The sequence below is a fragment of the Scomber scombrus genome, chromosome 18 (genome assembly GCF_963691925.1).
Source record: "Scomber scombrus chromosome 18, fScoSco1.1, whole genome shotgun sequence".
Lineage (NCBI taxonomy): Eukaryota > Metazoa > Chordata > Actinopteri > Scombriformes > Scombridae > Scomber > Scomber scombrus.
This window is the reverse complement of record NC_084987.1, coordinates 20,851,659-20,869,960: the sequence shown is the minus strand read 5'-3', so window position 1 is coordinate 20,869,960 and position 18,302 is coordinate 20,851,659. Positions and strand designations below refer to the sequence as shown.

The 18,302-nt window shown below is 39.1% G+C and overlaps 1 protein-coding gene across 1 annotated transcript in view; it reads left to right on the top strand.

Annotated features, from left to right (window-relative positions):
- The window catches only part of LOC134000033 (meiosis inhibitor protein 1), a 58,614-nt gene that overhangs the window by 11,277 nt on the left and 29,035 nt on the right, over positions 1-18,302 (top strand). Inside the window, 10 exon segments of the mRNA XM_062439341.1 lie at positions 7,266-7,435; positions 8,998-9,112; positions 9,610-9,729; positions 11,076-11,175; positions 13,026-13,160; positions 13,815-13,929; positions 14,666-14,757; positions 15,132-15,279; positions 15,793-15,904; positions 17,887-17,947. Coding sequence (XP_062295325.1) covers positions 7,266-7,435; positions 8,998-9,112; positions 9,610-9,729; positions 11,076-11,175; positions 13,026-13,160; positions 13,815-13,929; positions 14,666-14,757; positions 15,132-15,279; positions 15,793-15,904; positions 17,887-17,947 — 1,168 coding nt within the window.

Genomic DNA, 18,302 nt, shown 5'->3' with positions numbered 1-18,302 from the left:
GAGAAACACCTATAGTTTATTTTACTCTTCTTCTAGGTAAAGGTAACTTTACTGTAACTTTCATAAAAACAGCCCCTCCCCTCATCATAACAAGCAGTGGGAAACACACAATACATTTAGATAGAAATGAAGAGAGAATAGTGACATGCCTGTGTGTCGAGTGACTTCAGTGACATTTCAGTCTGCTTTGTCACTCTGGAGAAAGTGTCTTTTTTCAAAAAAGCTGTAGATAAGTATTCTTTATAGCTCCATTAGTCGTCTGGATGAAAAATTGCATCTATTATCGGCCCCATTTAGATTTATTCATCTCTAGATAGACTAAGTGAGATTGAGCTGCTATCATCTAAAGGTTTGAAGTTGCTGGGTACAGTAGGCTTAGCTAAGGCAAAGTATGAGAAATACAATTAGCTGGCACAGATAAGGCGAGGGCGCTATTAAAATTGAGCACAAAAACAACTGTATTGGTCACAGTCTGAGTACAATTAGAGTGTGGGCTCAAAAGATGAGTAAAATACTTTGTAGCGTGGCCGGCAAATATTCACTTTAAGAAATTGTCAGAACAATGTAATTTTGCCACTGTCTCATCACAAGAAGCCTGCACTAGTTGGTAGAGGTTATAAATGATGAAATAGAGCAGTACTAATATTTACATCATCATCTTTCTCAATGAAGATCCAAAATCTACTCAAGGGTGAAGAGAAGGGATTATACTGAGATGAAAGACTGTTGCTATCTTGCAGAAGTTTGGAGTTATGCGGATAATATGCTTGCCAGCGTGCGCCGTGGTGATAACCACAACACAGAAATAAGGAAATGGGGTCATTATCTTCTAGAAATGTGAAATTGTTACATCAGTATATTGACTTCTCTTTCTGTGCTTGGTAGAGAAGTGGGATGCAGTGCGGAATAGAGGTGCAAGGTTGGTTTACGTCAATTTAGAGTAGTTGCATTTGAGCTGTTGTGTAATTCTGAATTGATAAAATCTTAACAGTCAGGTGTCCATATGAGGTTTTCCTTGCTAAAATCATTCCTCTTGTTCATACTGTCTATTAAAAGATCCCCTTTAAATAGTCTTTCAGTGTAAGTGATGGGGGCTAAAATCTACATTGTGTCCACACATTCATTTAAAAGTTGATGTGAAGCTTATATGAGGCTTCAGCAGTCTGAGTTAGTCATATTGAGTGGATATCTCCCACATTTACAGTCTTTTTAGCATCAAATTCCCTCTTTGTTTTTCCTTGTTGAGCTGCGGTAGAAGTATACTAACAAAAAGAGCAAAGACTGTAACGCAGGCACTGTGCCAGAATTTGAATTTTGCATGGGAAAGTCATTTTGGCTTGGCCTTTTAATTACAGATGTTTATACTGTTTGTCTCCCTTTTATGGTTTCCAGCTGGTAGTCTCGCTACAACAGAAATGACTCAAATCATGCTGTGTAATGTGACTAGCGTGTGTGATTGATTATGATACTCTTTAAATCTTTTTCGATAACAGATTTCCAATGCTGATACAGTGCATTGTTTACCTGCAACAGTTTGTATTTATTACAAGCAGCAAACGTGGGTATATTTTCAAATCGTGCAAAAATAAAAGCCTAGCATCTTATCTATCATGTTTATTTTTTGCCGTGGATTGTGACCAGTACATTCATTTAGACACTGACATTTTAATTCTATTTAAGGAAAAATCATCTTGGATATCTTGGATGATCTGGCTGGATTGTTATTTGTTTAATTTGATCGCACACAGAGAAAGAGAGAGAGAGAGAGAGAGACTAAGAGGACTGCCGGGTGAGCTAGACTGACTTTTAGCCAGAGAGAGAGCATTTCACTGTCAATTCACGAGCTTGCCTCAACACAAGCAGTCTATACTTCCATGGCAATATAAAGACAATCGAATTAGGCAGGAATTTTCAGCTCTACCTCTCGTCTTGCCTACATAGTTTTCTAAGTTTCTTCTAGTCTCAATAGGAAATGCATTTGCATTGAAATTAGACTGCATCCACGCTCTAAACTGCTGATACATGCATTTCACACAGCTGGAAACTGACGTGTTACAATAAGCAACATAGAACGCAGAGCAAAAGCCTGAATAACAAGGCATGAAAAACCAAATCCTTTAATTACAGGTGACGTATTTATTCACAGTTCTCATAAACACATTGATTTTTTTTCTTTGACTTATGTTTTGTTTTTTGTTTTTTTATATAAGATATCTCATAAACAACAGGAGAAATCCAGGCTCAGTATAGACTAACAAACCATGAACCACACTCACATGCTCTGAACACCCATCCACCAGCTCTCCTCCTACACACACACACGCAACCTCACTAACTGATACCCCAAAGTTAAAATAAGTCACACGCTGCAACACATGGCATCCATCAGTATTTACATCACAAAAAAAACATTGAATAGTTTGAAAATCATTTCAGTAGCAGAACATTAAAACATTTTCTTTAGAGTTTTGTAAAATCATTTCTGTCAAGGCTTTGCCGTGTTTTAAGCTAACATTAATAACATCCCGGGTCACAAAAACAACAGAGGAAGAAGGTTGCAAGGACTAAAAGAGAGAAAAAAAATCATGTTTTTTTTACTATGTCATTAGTGTTGTCAACAAGTCTTATCTGTGTTTCTCATCTCGCATCTGTGTTTGTGCCTACAGAAATAGTTGGAAGGGTTTGCTTTTGGATATGTTAATAATTTCTTAGTCGAGAGTTGCTGTAAGATCTCTCAAACGTTAACAGACAGGATGAGATGAGGTGAGTGGTGAGCACAGAAAAGTTTTTTAAAATTCCCTTTAAGCTGGAGAAGACACGCTGTACGCTGTAGCCTACATGATGTCATTGGTAGAGGGTGCAGTCAGTGCTTTTAAGATGCAAGGAACATGAAGGAAGACGTCCTCATTGCATATGTCACATTAAGACTTTTAGGTTTTGAAGCTCTGACTCTGTCCTGCTGTCGGTCAAGCTGACCAGCAATTCCAGCAAGAAACTTTCCATGGGAATTAACGGGAATAAACGGGAATAAATGGGAATTAACAGAAATCAGTGTTGGGCACATTACTTTGAAAAAGTAATTAATTATAGTAACTCATTACTTCTCCAAAAAAGTAACTGAGTTAGTAACTGAGTTACATCAATGTCAAAGTAATTAATTACCAGGAAAAGTAAGTTACTTTTTAAGAAATTGTTCAAATACGTCAAATTACTTGGCTGCCCCAATCAACAACAACTGGCCCAAAACACATTCAAAATTATATTGAATTTTATTCCTCAAAAAAGCTATCAGGAACGTTTTGCTCTCACACGCGCTGCATTGATAGTCACACACACACACACACACACATACACGCAGTCACTCTCTACAGCGCACTCTTGCTCACTCGATCCAGATTCCAGGAGATTGTGTCTCATTTGCGTCCTACTCTGTCTTTGGTTTTGCCTCTAAGTGCAGCCACTCTTTGGCAGGGAGACAGAGAGACGGAGAGCGGAGAGCGCCTGTTCGGGTGAAAACCGCTTCAGTGAGGTCTGAAGAAGTAACGTCACATTTTTGGGGGGCAGTAACGGTAACGGATTGTAACGGGGGGAACAGTGATTAATTTGATTACTCGTTACTTAAAAAAAGTAACGCCGTTAGTAACGCCGTTTATTTATAACGCCGTTATTCCCATCACTGACAGAAATAAACTGAGAATTTACAAAATTGCATGTTAGCCCATAACAGGGAACTTAAATGTAGTTAGTAAAAAACATCTGGTAGCATAATCTTGGTTAAAAACAACCAGATTTAATGCAAATACAGTTGAATATATACCCTATTCCTCAATCACATGCACATTGCACAATACTTACTGCAGGGCCACACCCCCTACATGCACAGTGCATTCCTCCATCACATGCACACATGATTTCTAGAACCCTGGACTATTGAAGCCACACATTTGAACCCAAGGACTACATAAAGTCAAGTAAGTTTTGATGATATTAGTGGGGTAAATATATTTGATCTATGTTATTATGTTTAACTTGCAAATATTAAATCAAAATGTGTTTAATCAGATATGCTAAATGTATGGGGTTCATAGGGAATATGTTTCTTTTGCTCCACCTTCATGTTTTTGTTGTTCAATGAAAGAATTGATTAAAGTTCCAAATCACACAACAGTCAAAATATCGTTTTTTAAAGTATAAGTTTTCATGCATGTCTGCTTATGACAAAACAAAATGTTTATATTTATGTTTGTGTACAGTTGATATAGTTTTAGAGGATTTTTAAAAACATTTTAGAGGATTTATTTATTGGAATTTATTTATGAGATTTTATCTATCAGATTATTTTATTGATTGTCCATATGTCTCTTAACATTTTCCATATTTCCATATTTTCCCCAGCTTAACTTCTCATTGAAAGTTTCCGGAAATTCTTCGGAAATTTTCTGCCCCTTTGCAACCTCCGGTCTGGGTACATTTCTCTTTGTGCATCGAGGGAATGAGTGTGCCATTCAATACCACATGATCAAAGAGAGGTGATGCATCAGCTGATGTCCATGCCACAACTGTCAGAACTGGGTTCAGTCTATGAGAGTGACAGTGCATGTAGATTACATTGATAAAGTTGCTCCTGTGTCCAGCAATAACAGACGCACCATCAAATCTGAATCCAACAGATTTTAGTGGGTTCAACTTGGATTTTTGTTTTTTTGACAGTGGCCTTACACTTATCTTAAACAGCCAGCTGTCAGTTAGTACTGCATGGAAAGTCCCTTGTGATTCATGTAGTTCTTTTTTTGTACATCATAGCAACAGAGTGGATGCAGCATTTAGCAAGTATCTTTGAATGTATCGGCATTTTAGCATTTCTCAGAATAACATCTAGTCTTTTTGTCTAGATTAGGCTTGCAAATGACTTTAAGCAAATGACTTTAAACAACTCAATGATACTATCTGTGTTTGCCTCTTCATTTTGTCAGCAACAGAACACACATTATGATTACACATGTGTGTTACAGTGAATTAATGTAGCTCTAGCCTACATTATCAGATAGACTTTTCAAGTTTGGCCGTCATCTGCTGCTGAACCACATCTGTACCGTGACATGCATAATGAACAGATCTTCAAATGGTCAGTATGAACAGGGGGGATTATTATGGCAAGAAAAACTTATTTCAATGTTCATTTGGTTACCTTGATACTGTTTTCAGAGAGATTTAAAAAATTGTGAACGTGTCCTTCAATAAGCTTACCCTGACCATCATGGGAGAGAGCAGCAACATTATCATTCTTCTTCTTGAGTGATGAATTGTTTACAGGGTGTTTTATATTTTATATTTTTCCATGAAAAGAAAATATTCTTAACCTCATGTTTAAAAATGATTTCTTGTATTTGTGTTTTACTGGTGCAGTGCCCGTTCAAAACATGCCTGTTCAGACTGGCCTGATAGTTTATTGTTTCTCTAGAACTGCCCATGTATCTACTAATTGACACATATCAATTAAAACGATAAAGAATTAATAAATGAAATGGTTTAAATCCAGACAGAATCTTCACCAGTGAAAGGAAACAGAGGTTGAACCGTAAAAGCAGTTTATGGCCTTCCATTGGTTGATTCTGCTGCCAATCAAACGTGTCTGTGCTCTTTTTGGCTAGTTTTACTGCCTCCACCACTGTTTTTTTTCCTCACGTGTCCACTCGCTCTTCTCTGTAAGGCAACCGTGCGGGGTGTGTGCCTTTGTCCCGCTCAGCAAGTCAGAGCCCAGAAGCCCGCTGTGATGTGTTGGTGTTAATATCAAACAGCCCCCGCTGCACTCAGACACAGAGCTGAGTGGCTCACTGTTTGCCTGTTTATTCAAAGTTTATTAATATTCAACGTGTCCCGTAGTGGCACTCCACAATCGCCACAGTCTCTGAACATAAAAGACAAACTGGTTTTGAATTGCCTGGAAATGGAAGTCTTTGCTCCTTTTTACTACAGTCATTGTTGGTTTGGCTCCGAGAACTTCCAAAACGCGGGTGACCTACACTGAACAATGTACATGAATGCCTCCTGTGTAGACACTGCTGCTGCTGATTAGGCCTGTCGAAATTATTACAATAACGTTATTATCAACATCATCATGTTTATATATAGACATAACATATGATACATGGACATGACCTTAATCATTTTTTTGACCTCAATATTACCACACTTCACATTTGCAGCTAAGAGGATATTCAGGTCATATTGGTTAATAGAGTAGTGTCCTCCATTCCTCACTGTGTACGTCCTGAGTGGAGACTGTAGAAACGAGTGGCACCGCTAATATGGAATTAAAGGTAAATAACTCTGTCCTGGCCCATAATGGCAGTCTGTGTTTTTACAGAAGTTTAGTGCCCACTCTCTAATCCCACCCCCTGGCCCCCTTGTATTATTATGCTATTATATTATCATTATATCAGTGGTATAAAATGATCTTTCAAGTGACAATAATATTGTTTATCGCGATTATTACAATTATATACATACAATATATCATCTAACAAAGTAGTTGTTGTGACAGGCCTACTGCTGATCTGCTAAATGTGCTGCAAACACTACACTTCCTGTTAAGACACTGGGAAAGAGTGATTATTCTTGATTAAAAGCTCTGTATACTTTTCTCCCTTTTAGAGCATTTTTATCTCACTCGTGTCACACCTCGTCTTGTTTGTGGTCTCACCCTGACATGCACGAGTCCACAGAGTGGAGCCACTCACTGATCAACATTCAAAGTGTGTTTATTTTAAACGTATCAGGTGTGCACCTAATTCGGCACTATACTCCCATGGCTCCCCAGCCATAAACCCATTAAGTGTGGAGTTGATCAGATGAATGGTTCAAGAGATAAGTGATGGACACGCATGCATACAGAGATTCCTTCGTTTAGTGGAGCAAATACTTTGTTGCCAGGATGGCTGCAAAGGATGAGAAAATACATGCAACTCTTTAGCATTTAATTCCTAATTACATAACCGTTAATCGCATTGTGTTTGACTTCTCATCTATGTATGTCTTTGTCTTAATATGTTTGTGTTAACTTACATCAGCTGGAGGGCTTTAGTTGACTCGTGTTTCCATGCTCATCTGAGTGGTAGCATGAGTTTTGAGACCTTATTATTGATGTTTGTTACATGTTCAGTGTCTCAAGCTTTTCGTCTAAAACCTTGTGGTTAACATGTTAGGATGTTAATGTTTGATTTGTGGGATGTTTCACAGTATAAGTATCTGTCTTTGTCTGTCAGGCCTGCTGTGGCTGCTGGTGCAACTGGGAGAGGCAGTGTCAGTTCTGATGAACAGCCCAGGCAATCAGATCCTGTGCGATGAGAACCAGATCAACAACAGTCAGATCCTCAGCCAAAACCAAGAGCAACAGTCCCCTGACCACTGCCCTCTGCCTCTCATTTTGAAAAAGGTCTCTGTCCAAACATCCTGCTCCCACCCCCAAGACCCACATTCTGACACTGAGGATAATCATAACACAACGTTCTAATCCTGGATTAATGTGTCTTTGAATAGGGATTCAGAGGGGTTTTACCCTGGGCAAATATTTGTGCTTCATGTCTGGGAAATCAATGTGTAGATTATAGCTAGTTAGATTTTCTCAGTGATGACTCACACTACAGCACAGCTCATGACGTTAGTGCCTTTCTTTTTTTGTAGATCACCAGTGTGTGTTGAGTCTCCATCTAACCAAATAATCATTCAAATCTGATAAATGCTCTACCAAAACACAATTTACGTGCTATTATTATGATTCATCCTCACAAATATTTTTGTTTTTAATCACGCATAACAGTATGAAAACTGCAGAGTACTTGGAGGGCAAAATGAGACAAAAAAACATGACACAAGTTTTGTTGGAATTGAAAAGCCAAAATAGCATCAACAGAGCTACTAAGACTAAATAAGGAAACAAATCAGACAAACTCTAATTGCTTTAATCTGATTCACAGTAGAATATAGTATAACATACAGAACAGTACTTGATTTATTTATTATTGATACTAATTCTTAACATCACATACCGTGCATTAAGTCTGCCTAAGGTTCATGATTTTATTATGGAAATGGCATTTTTATCCACTTCAATATGTTTTTTTGAGCTCACTCACCCATTCACATACACTTACACACCAATGGCAGTAAACTACCACACAAGGTGCTGCCACAACCATCGGCAGCAATATGGGGTCCAATAATTTGCCTAAAGACATTTCCACATGCTGACAGGAGGAGTCGGGGATCGAACGTCTGTTCTGATTAGTGACTCTCCCCTGAGCCACAGCCGGCCTCAACTATGTAACTATGTAACAATTTGATCCATGTTTATCTCAGGGGTCACTTCAGCATAAGTTTACCTTAATAAATTATTTAATAGAAAGATAAGCTTACTTACTAAACACTAAACTGATTGGTAATGTTATATCATCACTTATAATTACATTGTTAACATTTAAGCATCACCCAATTCTAGAGTGGCATATTATAAGAAGGGAAAATAAAATAAAATAAATAAGGAACCAATTAATTAATTTTCACAGCAGTTAACTTCAAACTAGGGCGGACCACAGTTACAACAAATGCACTAGGGTGTTATAACTATGTTGACCAAAGCTCCACTGATACAGTTAATCCATTTAAACCATTCCTTAACGACACTGAGATTTATCAAAGGTGAACAAATTTACAAAATAGGTGCATGGGGCTGATATTTGACAGCCTTTGACACTTTCATAAACTAACTGCTGCTAAGAGGATAGACAGCGTACTGAAGATGAGAGCCAGACCGTGGCCAGGGGAGAAAAAAAAAAGTGCTTCCTCTCACACTGTCATCAGCAACCTGGCAGTGTTACAAAAACTATTCTTTATGTACCTTTTAAAAGTCTATAAACACTGCAGAAGCCCTGCAGACTATGCTCTGTGTCTTCAATTGATTGGTGGTTTCTAATAAAGCCAATGAAATGTGTTTTCCAGTTGCTGCTGAGCGGGGATGAGACGTTGCAGGTGGCCAGCTCTAAGTGTATCGCAGCCATCCTGGTTCATTCTCCCAGTCAATACAGCGCTCCTTTCATCAAAGCTGACGTACCTGGTGATATGCACACACTAGAGACACAAACAGAGTGGCTGTGCTTGCTATAGATGCCTTCTTCGATTTGTCTCCTACAAATAATTTCCTCTGCCTTCTTCTTCGTTCCCTTTTGACTCTTTGTCTCTTTGGTCTAAATGTGTTATTTCTCTTGCTGTCTGTCTTTATATTTGTCTTGCTTCTTGTCTGTCGTTGTTACTTTCTCCTCCTTATATCTGTTTCTTTGCCACTGTTGTGATTCCATTTGTGTTATTCTCCCATCCTACAACTTCACAATGTTATGGTGCTTTCTAAAATAAAGTGTATTACTATAGTTTGTTGATTATATACAAAATTTACATGGGAATATAATTTTTTACAAGAGGTATAATGATGAAGAGATACTGTTCCCTATTTTCTCTGGTGTGTTTCTCTTTTTCACATTACTGCAAACATTATGGTGTACTCTGTGCTGTATTTATTTGGCCTCTCACACTGGTTCTCTCCATCTCTCTTTATAGAGTTTTTGTTTGACCGTCTGGCCAGTAGTAGTAGTGAAGTGCTGCTGTGGTCTGTCTACAGCTGTTTGGTGTTACTGACGGAAGACCCACTCTTCTTCTCCCAGTGTCACTCTGTCTACGGTGAGAGCACAGACATAACATTAAAAAAAACTCCAGAGATTCTCTCTTGGTGTGTGCATGTGTATTTAATGTGTGTTTGTGAAGGTATCACTGTGGAGCTTCAACATATAGTATTAGTGACAATAAGGAAAGATAGGAAAGTGACAGCTTATACTGTAAAGTCTACATTGTGTAATTTGTCTGAGAGATTACATTTTAATAAACATCCAAAGAACCATTGTCCTAAAAGTTGTCAAGAGTTTCTCAAATCAAAAGAACAACACTTAAAAACAGTGTATTTTGTATTACACCACACATCATACATACTCTAGCAACAGTAAACTCTCACTGGTGAAATGGTCTCGACCGTAGGTTAAACCTCAGAGAGCAAACTTATAATAAAAAAAAGATAACTGTGGGAACTCAGCCTCTGTTCCAGCCTGTGGTAGATTGCTGTGGTAGTATTGTATAAGCATGACACACTCTGAGATGTCCTGATATACAAACAATTGGCTCCAATGAGAAAATAGAGCCGTGGAAATGGAGTAGTTTGCCTCTGCCTCGTAATAAATTGCAGTTTTTAGGCCTTTGCTTCTGCTCCCACCGTCAAATAGAGAAGCTAGAGGAACAGAGGTAACTACAGAACAGTGTTATTTCAACATTTCAACATAATAGATAATGATTTTGTAATGTAAGAAAAAATCTGAAACTATGCTGCTAATATAGCCAAAAATGTAATTATTGTGCACTCCTAATGAAAGTTAATGAAAATTGTTCAGACACACAGATGTATGTGTGCGCGCGCGCGCGCGCGCGCGTGTGTGTGTGTGTGTGTGTGTGTGTGTGTGTGTGTGTGTGTGTGTGTGTGTGCCTTCTTACAGTTGATGATGTATTTGAGGTATCATTGTATGTGGCTTTCTTTACTCCTGCAGCACATCAACCCCGCCTTAAAGGAATTATTTGAAGAGCACTTGCAGCACAAACGTAATTTCCCAGCACACAGGATATCTGGTGTAACCACTGCTCGTACTATTATTGCTCTGGTTTACTATAAACATGAGATCACTACAGCAGATGCTATGTAGCAGTAAATTAGAAAGATGTACCACTGCCACTGTTTGTTTGACATTGTTTGTGTATGCGTGCTTTGCCTGTGTATTACATTTATGAGCATGTCACTCATTTTAATGCAGGGCGTCGCCGTAGTGTAGCAGATGTCAAAGCACTCCTGTAACTTTGGCAATGAGTAAGATAAAACAATGTGTGTTTTGTAGTCTTTCTGTCCGCTCAAGTGCAACGCTGAGTCAAGTATTTCTTTGACACAGCACGTGTGTGTGTTTGTGTGTGTGTGTGTGTGTGTGTGTTAGGTATTGAGTCCCTGGTGCGCAGTCTGAATGAGGCTCTGCGGCTGACAAACCTGGATGTGCCAAAACAAGGTCTGCTGCTCCTCACTGAAATACTGGAAAGGTGAGAGTTCTCTGTAATATTGTTTTTGTGTGTTTTTTTAAGGCTGTCCAAATGCCAAAATGATTTCAGTACACTTGACATTTAACTCCCTACAAAACTTTTAGCCACTTGGAGAAATGATGTCACTACACCTCCGCTTTTCTACACTTCCAACAGAGCATTGTCTAACGTCTCAGGAGAGTAGACACAGCTGCAGCAAATACAAATACTTGCGGTTTAATTAAGGTGTTTTTAGCTGCTGCTGTTTCCCATGCTGTCAATCCCACCAAAAGGCCCTTTTAGAATTAAATGCAGGTAGTGTCACTGCTGCATATATAAAATGATCAGTTAATCTAATTCTAACACTTCTAGATATCGCTGCTGAAAGTAATTGTAAAACGTCACACTCTTTTGAGAAGCAATGTCCCGTTTACTCTTCACAGTAAATACATTTTATTTGGCAGTGTTTATTGCTGAAGAGACAGTTTATTAGTGTATCATCACTTTAAACTGTTGCCCCCTGAACTTTACATTATTATCATGCAATAGTTTGGAGTTACGCCACAGGTCAATGATTTATCATTCTTCAAATGTTTGTGAAACCAGTGACTTAATCATTGCCTTTTAAAACCTTCCAGTTAATTGTGTGACTGTGATGAATTCATTTCATTACTGGCTTCTTGTATTTTGTGGCATTTGAGTAGTTATAACTAACTACAACACACCCTTCTCAGTGTAACATGTAGCTGTGAATCTTCAGCATGTAACATCCCCAAAATCACACACACACACACACAGTTATGACCGGATTTCTGCACAACTTTATAACCTTATGTTTGTACATGTACTGAACGGCATATTCACATTCAGAGTCCTCCAGTAAAACATAAAATATGGTGCGCTGGGAAGTTTAATTAGTTCTGAATTAACTGTCTGCTGGCTCGCAGATGAGTTTATATCACGCCAGTAAAACACTGTCATATTTCTGCGAGGTTGACATAATTTTAATGAAACGTTCAGCTGGTTACATGGCAATGATACAGCATGAAAGGTGTCAAACGGTGAGGGGAATGTGTCCTTAATGCTCAGCGGGACATTAAAAAAGTAGTTTGACTATAGTTCTTTAAGTGCTTAAAAAAAAAACCCTGACGTGTGTGAGACAGAAGACCACAGGAACCCAATTTGGCTATTGATGTATGTGTGCGTGTGGTTGCTTATGTTTGTAGCTGTTTTTGTGTGTGTTGGTGTCCTTGACTGTGTGTGTGTCTAAGAGTTTTTGTGTACCTTTTATGTGCATGTATGTGTTATTTAGTATGTTCTACGTGACTACTGTTGTGGCAACACCAAGCTAGTTGTGTTGTGGAGCCGCATGGACCCGAGACAAACTCAGATGATCTTTCACCAATAGGTCAGCACTATTTGTTTATTATGTATGTGTAAGTGTCTTTGTGGAGGTGAATGAGACAGAAGGATGACAGGCTCGTCGCGACTCAGCAAACAGTCACTGCAGGTATTGGCACATCAAAGCCAAGGGACGATAGATAGACCAGCCCAGAGAACAGACTGGCAGCTTTGTGAAGGGCCTTTATTGACATCCATTTCAAAAACCCGTATCAGCAAGAAATCCTAAAAGGTTGTCTTGATATTTAATTATTTGCTTACAACAGTGATTCCAGAAGAATTTATCATAGATATTTATTTTCTCTGTCTGATACCTGCTACCTGCCAAGCTACAACTCAGCAGTGGCTTTTATTTATGTGTGAGCAAATGCATTGTCATTTTTTGGTGGTGTGGGGACGGTGCTGTTTGTGTGTGTGTGTGTGTGTGTGTGTGTGTGTGTGTGTGTGTGTGTGTGTGTGTGTGTGTGTAGGCAGCCCCCAAGCGTGCGTCTCTTCCCCAGTGGTCCGGGGTTTGTGGCAGTTTCAGAGGCTGTGATAGCTGGCATTTCCTCCTCCTGCCTGCTGGTTGCCACGCAGGCTGCTAACGCTGCCTCCGTCCTGTTAAGGTATACACAAAAACGCACGTACTGTAGATAAATGTTTGTCAAGGACGCTTGCCAAAGCCATATCTTGTGTGGTATTGTTTGTTTTTGAAATCTTTGAGGGCTATTTTTCAATAGAGTCCTTCCAGACATGTTAGTGATGAAAGACTATATTTGAATGTGAACCTGCAAACACTTGAGTTACGTGCACGTTCACACACTGAGTCGCTTACACCCACCGTTGAATGAACACGCAGTACAGCGCATATACACAACCCACATATGTGTGCACGGACACCTGCATGATGTCACAGCTAAATAGTAAACACACAAACACAGACAAGACTTAGAGGTGCATAGATAAATGTATGTTGGCATTATTTCAAGGACACTAACCTTCTGGCAAATCTATATCACATGTTGCACTCACTCTGTAACACACACACACACACACACACACACACACACACACACACACACACACACACACACACACACACACACACACACACACACACACACACTCACTCTATGTCCATTATGTAACACTGTGCTGCAGTCTGTCTGTTCCTTTCGCCATCCTCCCTCTCTCTCTACCTACTTAGAGCAATCATACAGTGTAATTTAATATCTGTCGTTTTCTCTGTTTTACCAACTTCTTTTTGCTGAATACTCCAGACTGAACCACCAGTCCATACCAGTCCAGTACAGGGAGATACAAGGACTGGTGGAGGCCATCACTAACAGATTCTCTGAGCTGCCCCTACCCTCTCCTGCTCATCGGAGAAGCTCCGTGAGTTAGAGTTATTTCATGTTTTATCTACAAATACAAAAAAAGCAGTTATAAAAAAAGTTATAAGACATAAAATGCACAATCTGATGAAGGAGATAAGTGTCTGTGCTGCCTTCTCTATAGTCATTCTCCAGAGACTGTTTTCCGTGGTTATCAGTGCCTTTAAAAACGACACTGACATATCTGCCTTTGATGTCGTCTGGCGACATTTCACACAGTACACATGTGATTGACATATTCCATCTAAGGCAATTCATCCTTCCGTGAAAGAATGAATGTCTTTTTCTTTTTTTTCCGTACTGCAGCTGTCCATCATAGCTGCTCTCTGTTTTTGGGGGTTTCTGTCTGAAACTTGAGTGTTGCACATGTGACAGTGATGCACCTGTCATCAAGATATATCTGGTTGGCTTTATGTCCGTCGTCCAACTTCAACAATAAATTGAGTTTAATCACACTGGTGCAAAACACAGATTCATCTTCATACCAGGTGTTTAGGGGAATTATAAGATCACTGAAGAACCACAGAGGGATGTCAGGGTTTGTCAGGGTCATGTTTAATGGAGAAGTTTCGTTGTTGTTGATGAATCTGTAATGATTATGTTTATGAAATCTGTTTGGATGATGTGCTTTGAAGGGATGATAATTGTCTTTTTGTGATGTGGTATGATCTGATCCTCTTCTCTTCTCTCATCCTGCTTTTTATGTTTATTCCTCATCTTCCTCTGTTCTCCTCCAGGGGAGTCTGATGAGGTCAGACACCAACAGCCAGGCTTCCAGGTCCAGAAGATTTCTGCTCCAGGCCCTGGTCTGTTTTCAGGCTGTCTGCAGGTCAGCACACTGTCAAGTCACATGTTGAGGGAGTTAAATGGAACAATGAGCTCCAGTAATCCCACATCCCACCAAACTCACTAATGTACAGACAGATTTCAGTCTTCAGTGTTTGATGAAAAGTATATCTTTTACCCAGTTATTTAACAAGTAATGTATCTTAATTGAGAAAGCTGGTATGTCTAAAAGCTTTGTTTCCTCAGATCAGATTCCTCAGATCCTCAAATATCAATTAGATAAACAATGTAGGTGTTATGGTGAAACCCTGTGTATACACATGTACTTGTGTTTCCTGTATGTCTGTTCTTTATGCCATTTTTATGTGTGTGTGTGTGTGTGTGTGTTTATGCATGTATGCATGTTGTGTCTCCAAGGTTGGCTGAGGATTGTGCATCAGAGCCTGTTCTGAAGGAGAACACGTTCACAGCTCCGTTTAAACACAGCGATGCACAAGACTCACTGGAGTCTCTGTGTCAATGTATGCTTCACTGCTGCGACTCCGTCTGGATACCCACTGTCACTGTGAGACCTGAACGCACGCATGCACACACGCACGCACTCACACACACACACACACACACACACACACACACACACACACACACACACACACACACACACACACACACACACACACACACACACACACACACACACACACACACACACACACACACCTATTTAATCATCTTCCCATCTGAACCTTCTATCTTGCTGTCACACATGCTTGTAACCAAACACTTGAGAAAATAATAATTCCTCTACATCACTATATTAATAACCACAGCCACACAGTCTCTGTCTTCATTAGTTTTGTATACACATGGACATTTGAGTATATTGATCAGTACCTATAGTGTGTTGCAACCAAATGTCATTTATGTTAAGTATGTTCTATTCAGGCTAAAATCAATAAGACAAGAAAGAATGGCTTTGGTCATTTGTCTATGAATTTCTGTGTGTGTGTGTGTGTGTGTGTGTGTGTGTGTGTGTGTGTGTGTGTGTGTGTGTGTGCGTGTGTGTTTGTGTGTGTAGAGGATGTGTGAATGTGCACCAATTCCTCAGATACTGCAGTTATTCTACTCCATCCTGTCCTCTCAGTTTACCCTCCTTCCATCTGTCATGCCTGTCTTTGCAAAAAAACTAGGTGAGTAGGGTAAAACGATAATATCTTAAATCAAGAGTGATTTTATTTTTTGTTTCAGAATCATACATTCTGTCCTCTTGTGTGGTTTCCCGTTTGCACAGTCACACACTGTGGGGCTGGATGTAGTGAGCTTATGTTTATTCTGCCTAAAGTGTTCAGCTTGACTTGTGGCTTATGAGAAAAATGTTATAAACTCACTGGTCACTCTATGTTAACATATGATATGATGAATTAAAACTAATACAATGTTGGATTAAGTCCCATTATATATCCTTTCATTTCATATCAATATGAAGTTACTTGAGGAATATTTGAAAAATGTTATATTGATATTAGAAGTTACATACTAGAACATAAAGCATGTTGAAAGTCCTGACCTGGATATTATAGGAATATTATATAGAACTTTAAATGATGAAGTAAATGAACTAGTGCCCTGGATTAAAGAAAAAATATCTATTGAATATTACTATACATCTCCTGCAGCCTTCAAAAATATATATTTGACATAATAAATAGCAACGTTTACATTTAGGCTTTTTTTAATGAATTTGGTAAATATGTCACTTTATAGTGGACACATTTCCTTATTTTTAAGATGATGCGACATGTGTGTCTACTCCGATTCTTGTCAAGAGTGGGTAAGTATTTGTGGCTGGACTGCCGCAGTGGGGCCAACTCCATAACCGAGGATGTCCGTGACTGACTGACTGACTGATGAAGTTAAAGAATCGGTCATCCGACTGCCACTAAAATCCCACATTTCAAATTAAAATCACTGGCTGTGTCTTAAATGCCACACTAAAATGTTATTTAGTAAAACAGCTAAAACAGTGTGTGAGATTTCTCACACCATAGTATGAAACCAATAGTGCGTTAATTGCATGCTATTTGCAGGGAAATATCACAGTATGCAGCCTTAATGGCCAACTAGATTAAATGTGCAGAAACAAAGACAATTTCACATTTTTTATCATCAGATAATAGATTGTGTTTTCCACTGAGCCATTGAACCTTTCTGTTTCTATTGCAAGGTAATGTTTATACAACTGTAATCCATGTTTTAGGCAGTTTAAGATTATGCCAGAAACAGCATTGTTCCTGCTCTCAAAGATATGGCTAAATGCCTGAATGTTGACGTGATGATATTTCAAATCACTCGAGGGGGAGAAGCTAAAGCAATCTGTCCAAAGCTGGCATCCCACATGATGGGCCTCAATTATTGACAGGAAACTTGTTGCCTCGGGCATCAAGACAAGCCAGTGTGGTGTCATTAAAAAGAAACTTAAGCTTTATGTTCATGCTGCAAGCAGTTAATAAAGCAGAACAGCTATCTGCAGATATGACTGAACATTACCTTGGCATAGGTCCACAAGTAGTGAGCGAACTTCTTTTAGTGCAGCACTAAAACAGCCAAGACATTAATTACAGCACAGTTTTACAATATATCATTTTTTTCATAGAATTATAATAGGACCGCTGTCCCTTTACCTCCACTGCCAAATGATGAGCTTTCGCCCTGATCCTTCACAGAATTGTTGGTTAAGCGTGTAGGGAGAATATAGCTTGAAAATGAAAGTCAGATTAGAAAAGGAAGGTTGGGGATCATAGACTGAGACTGAATCATGTGGCTGATTTCTGGCATCATGACAAATGTCAGATTCCTCTCGTTTTTTCTCCTTCCTTTTCTTCTTTTTACTTTTAACCGTTGAACCCCAACACAGCTTTTTATGTCCTTATCCTTCAGCATTTTAGCTGTTCAGTAGTTGCTGTCCAGGTCATTTGAGTGCCTTTTCTTAGTGTTTAGCTGTTCAGGTGAAAAGTTTTTCTTGCTGTGTATGTCAGGTATAGTGTACTTTGTGGCATGTGTTTTGATAAGTGTTATATAAATAGTGTTTTTATTACCATTCTTCCTCCTCTTCCTCATTTTTTGCTGACTCATTTTTTGCTTTACTCTGTTTTTCACCTCATCTTCCCTCCAGCGTCCTCTGGTTTCTACAGATTGGCTCTGGAACACAAAGGGATCCTGTGTGCGGGAAACAGGTACACTGTAACAGGATAACCTGAGGACACACACATACACACACACCAATACATTGCTACTGTATTAACAAAGCAGTGCTGTCTAAAAGCTGTGTGTGTGTGTGTGTGTGTGTGTGTGTGTTAAACTGTGGTGTCTCAGAAAGTTGAGTTCTTATTATCATTCCCTGTCGGAGCACATTGAACAATGAGACAGATAACAGACTGAGGCATCTGTCATTTCTGAGTCATTCTGTCTACTTTTTTTTTCTTCCAATAAGCCAGTCGTCTCCGCAGTGTGTCTGTCTCTGAGCATCGGATCTGCAGCTTCAAAGCTTACTGTGTGTGTGTGTACGTTGGTGTGGTCATGAATGTGGTT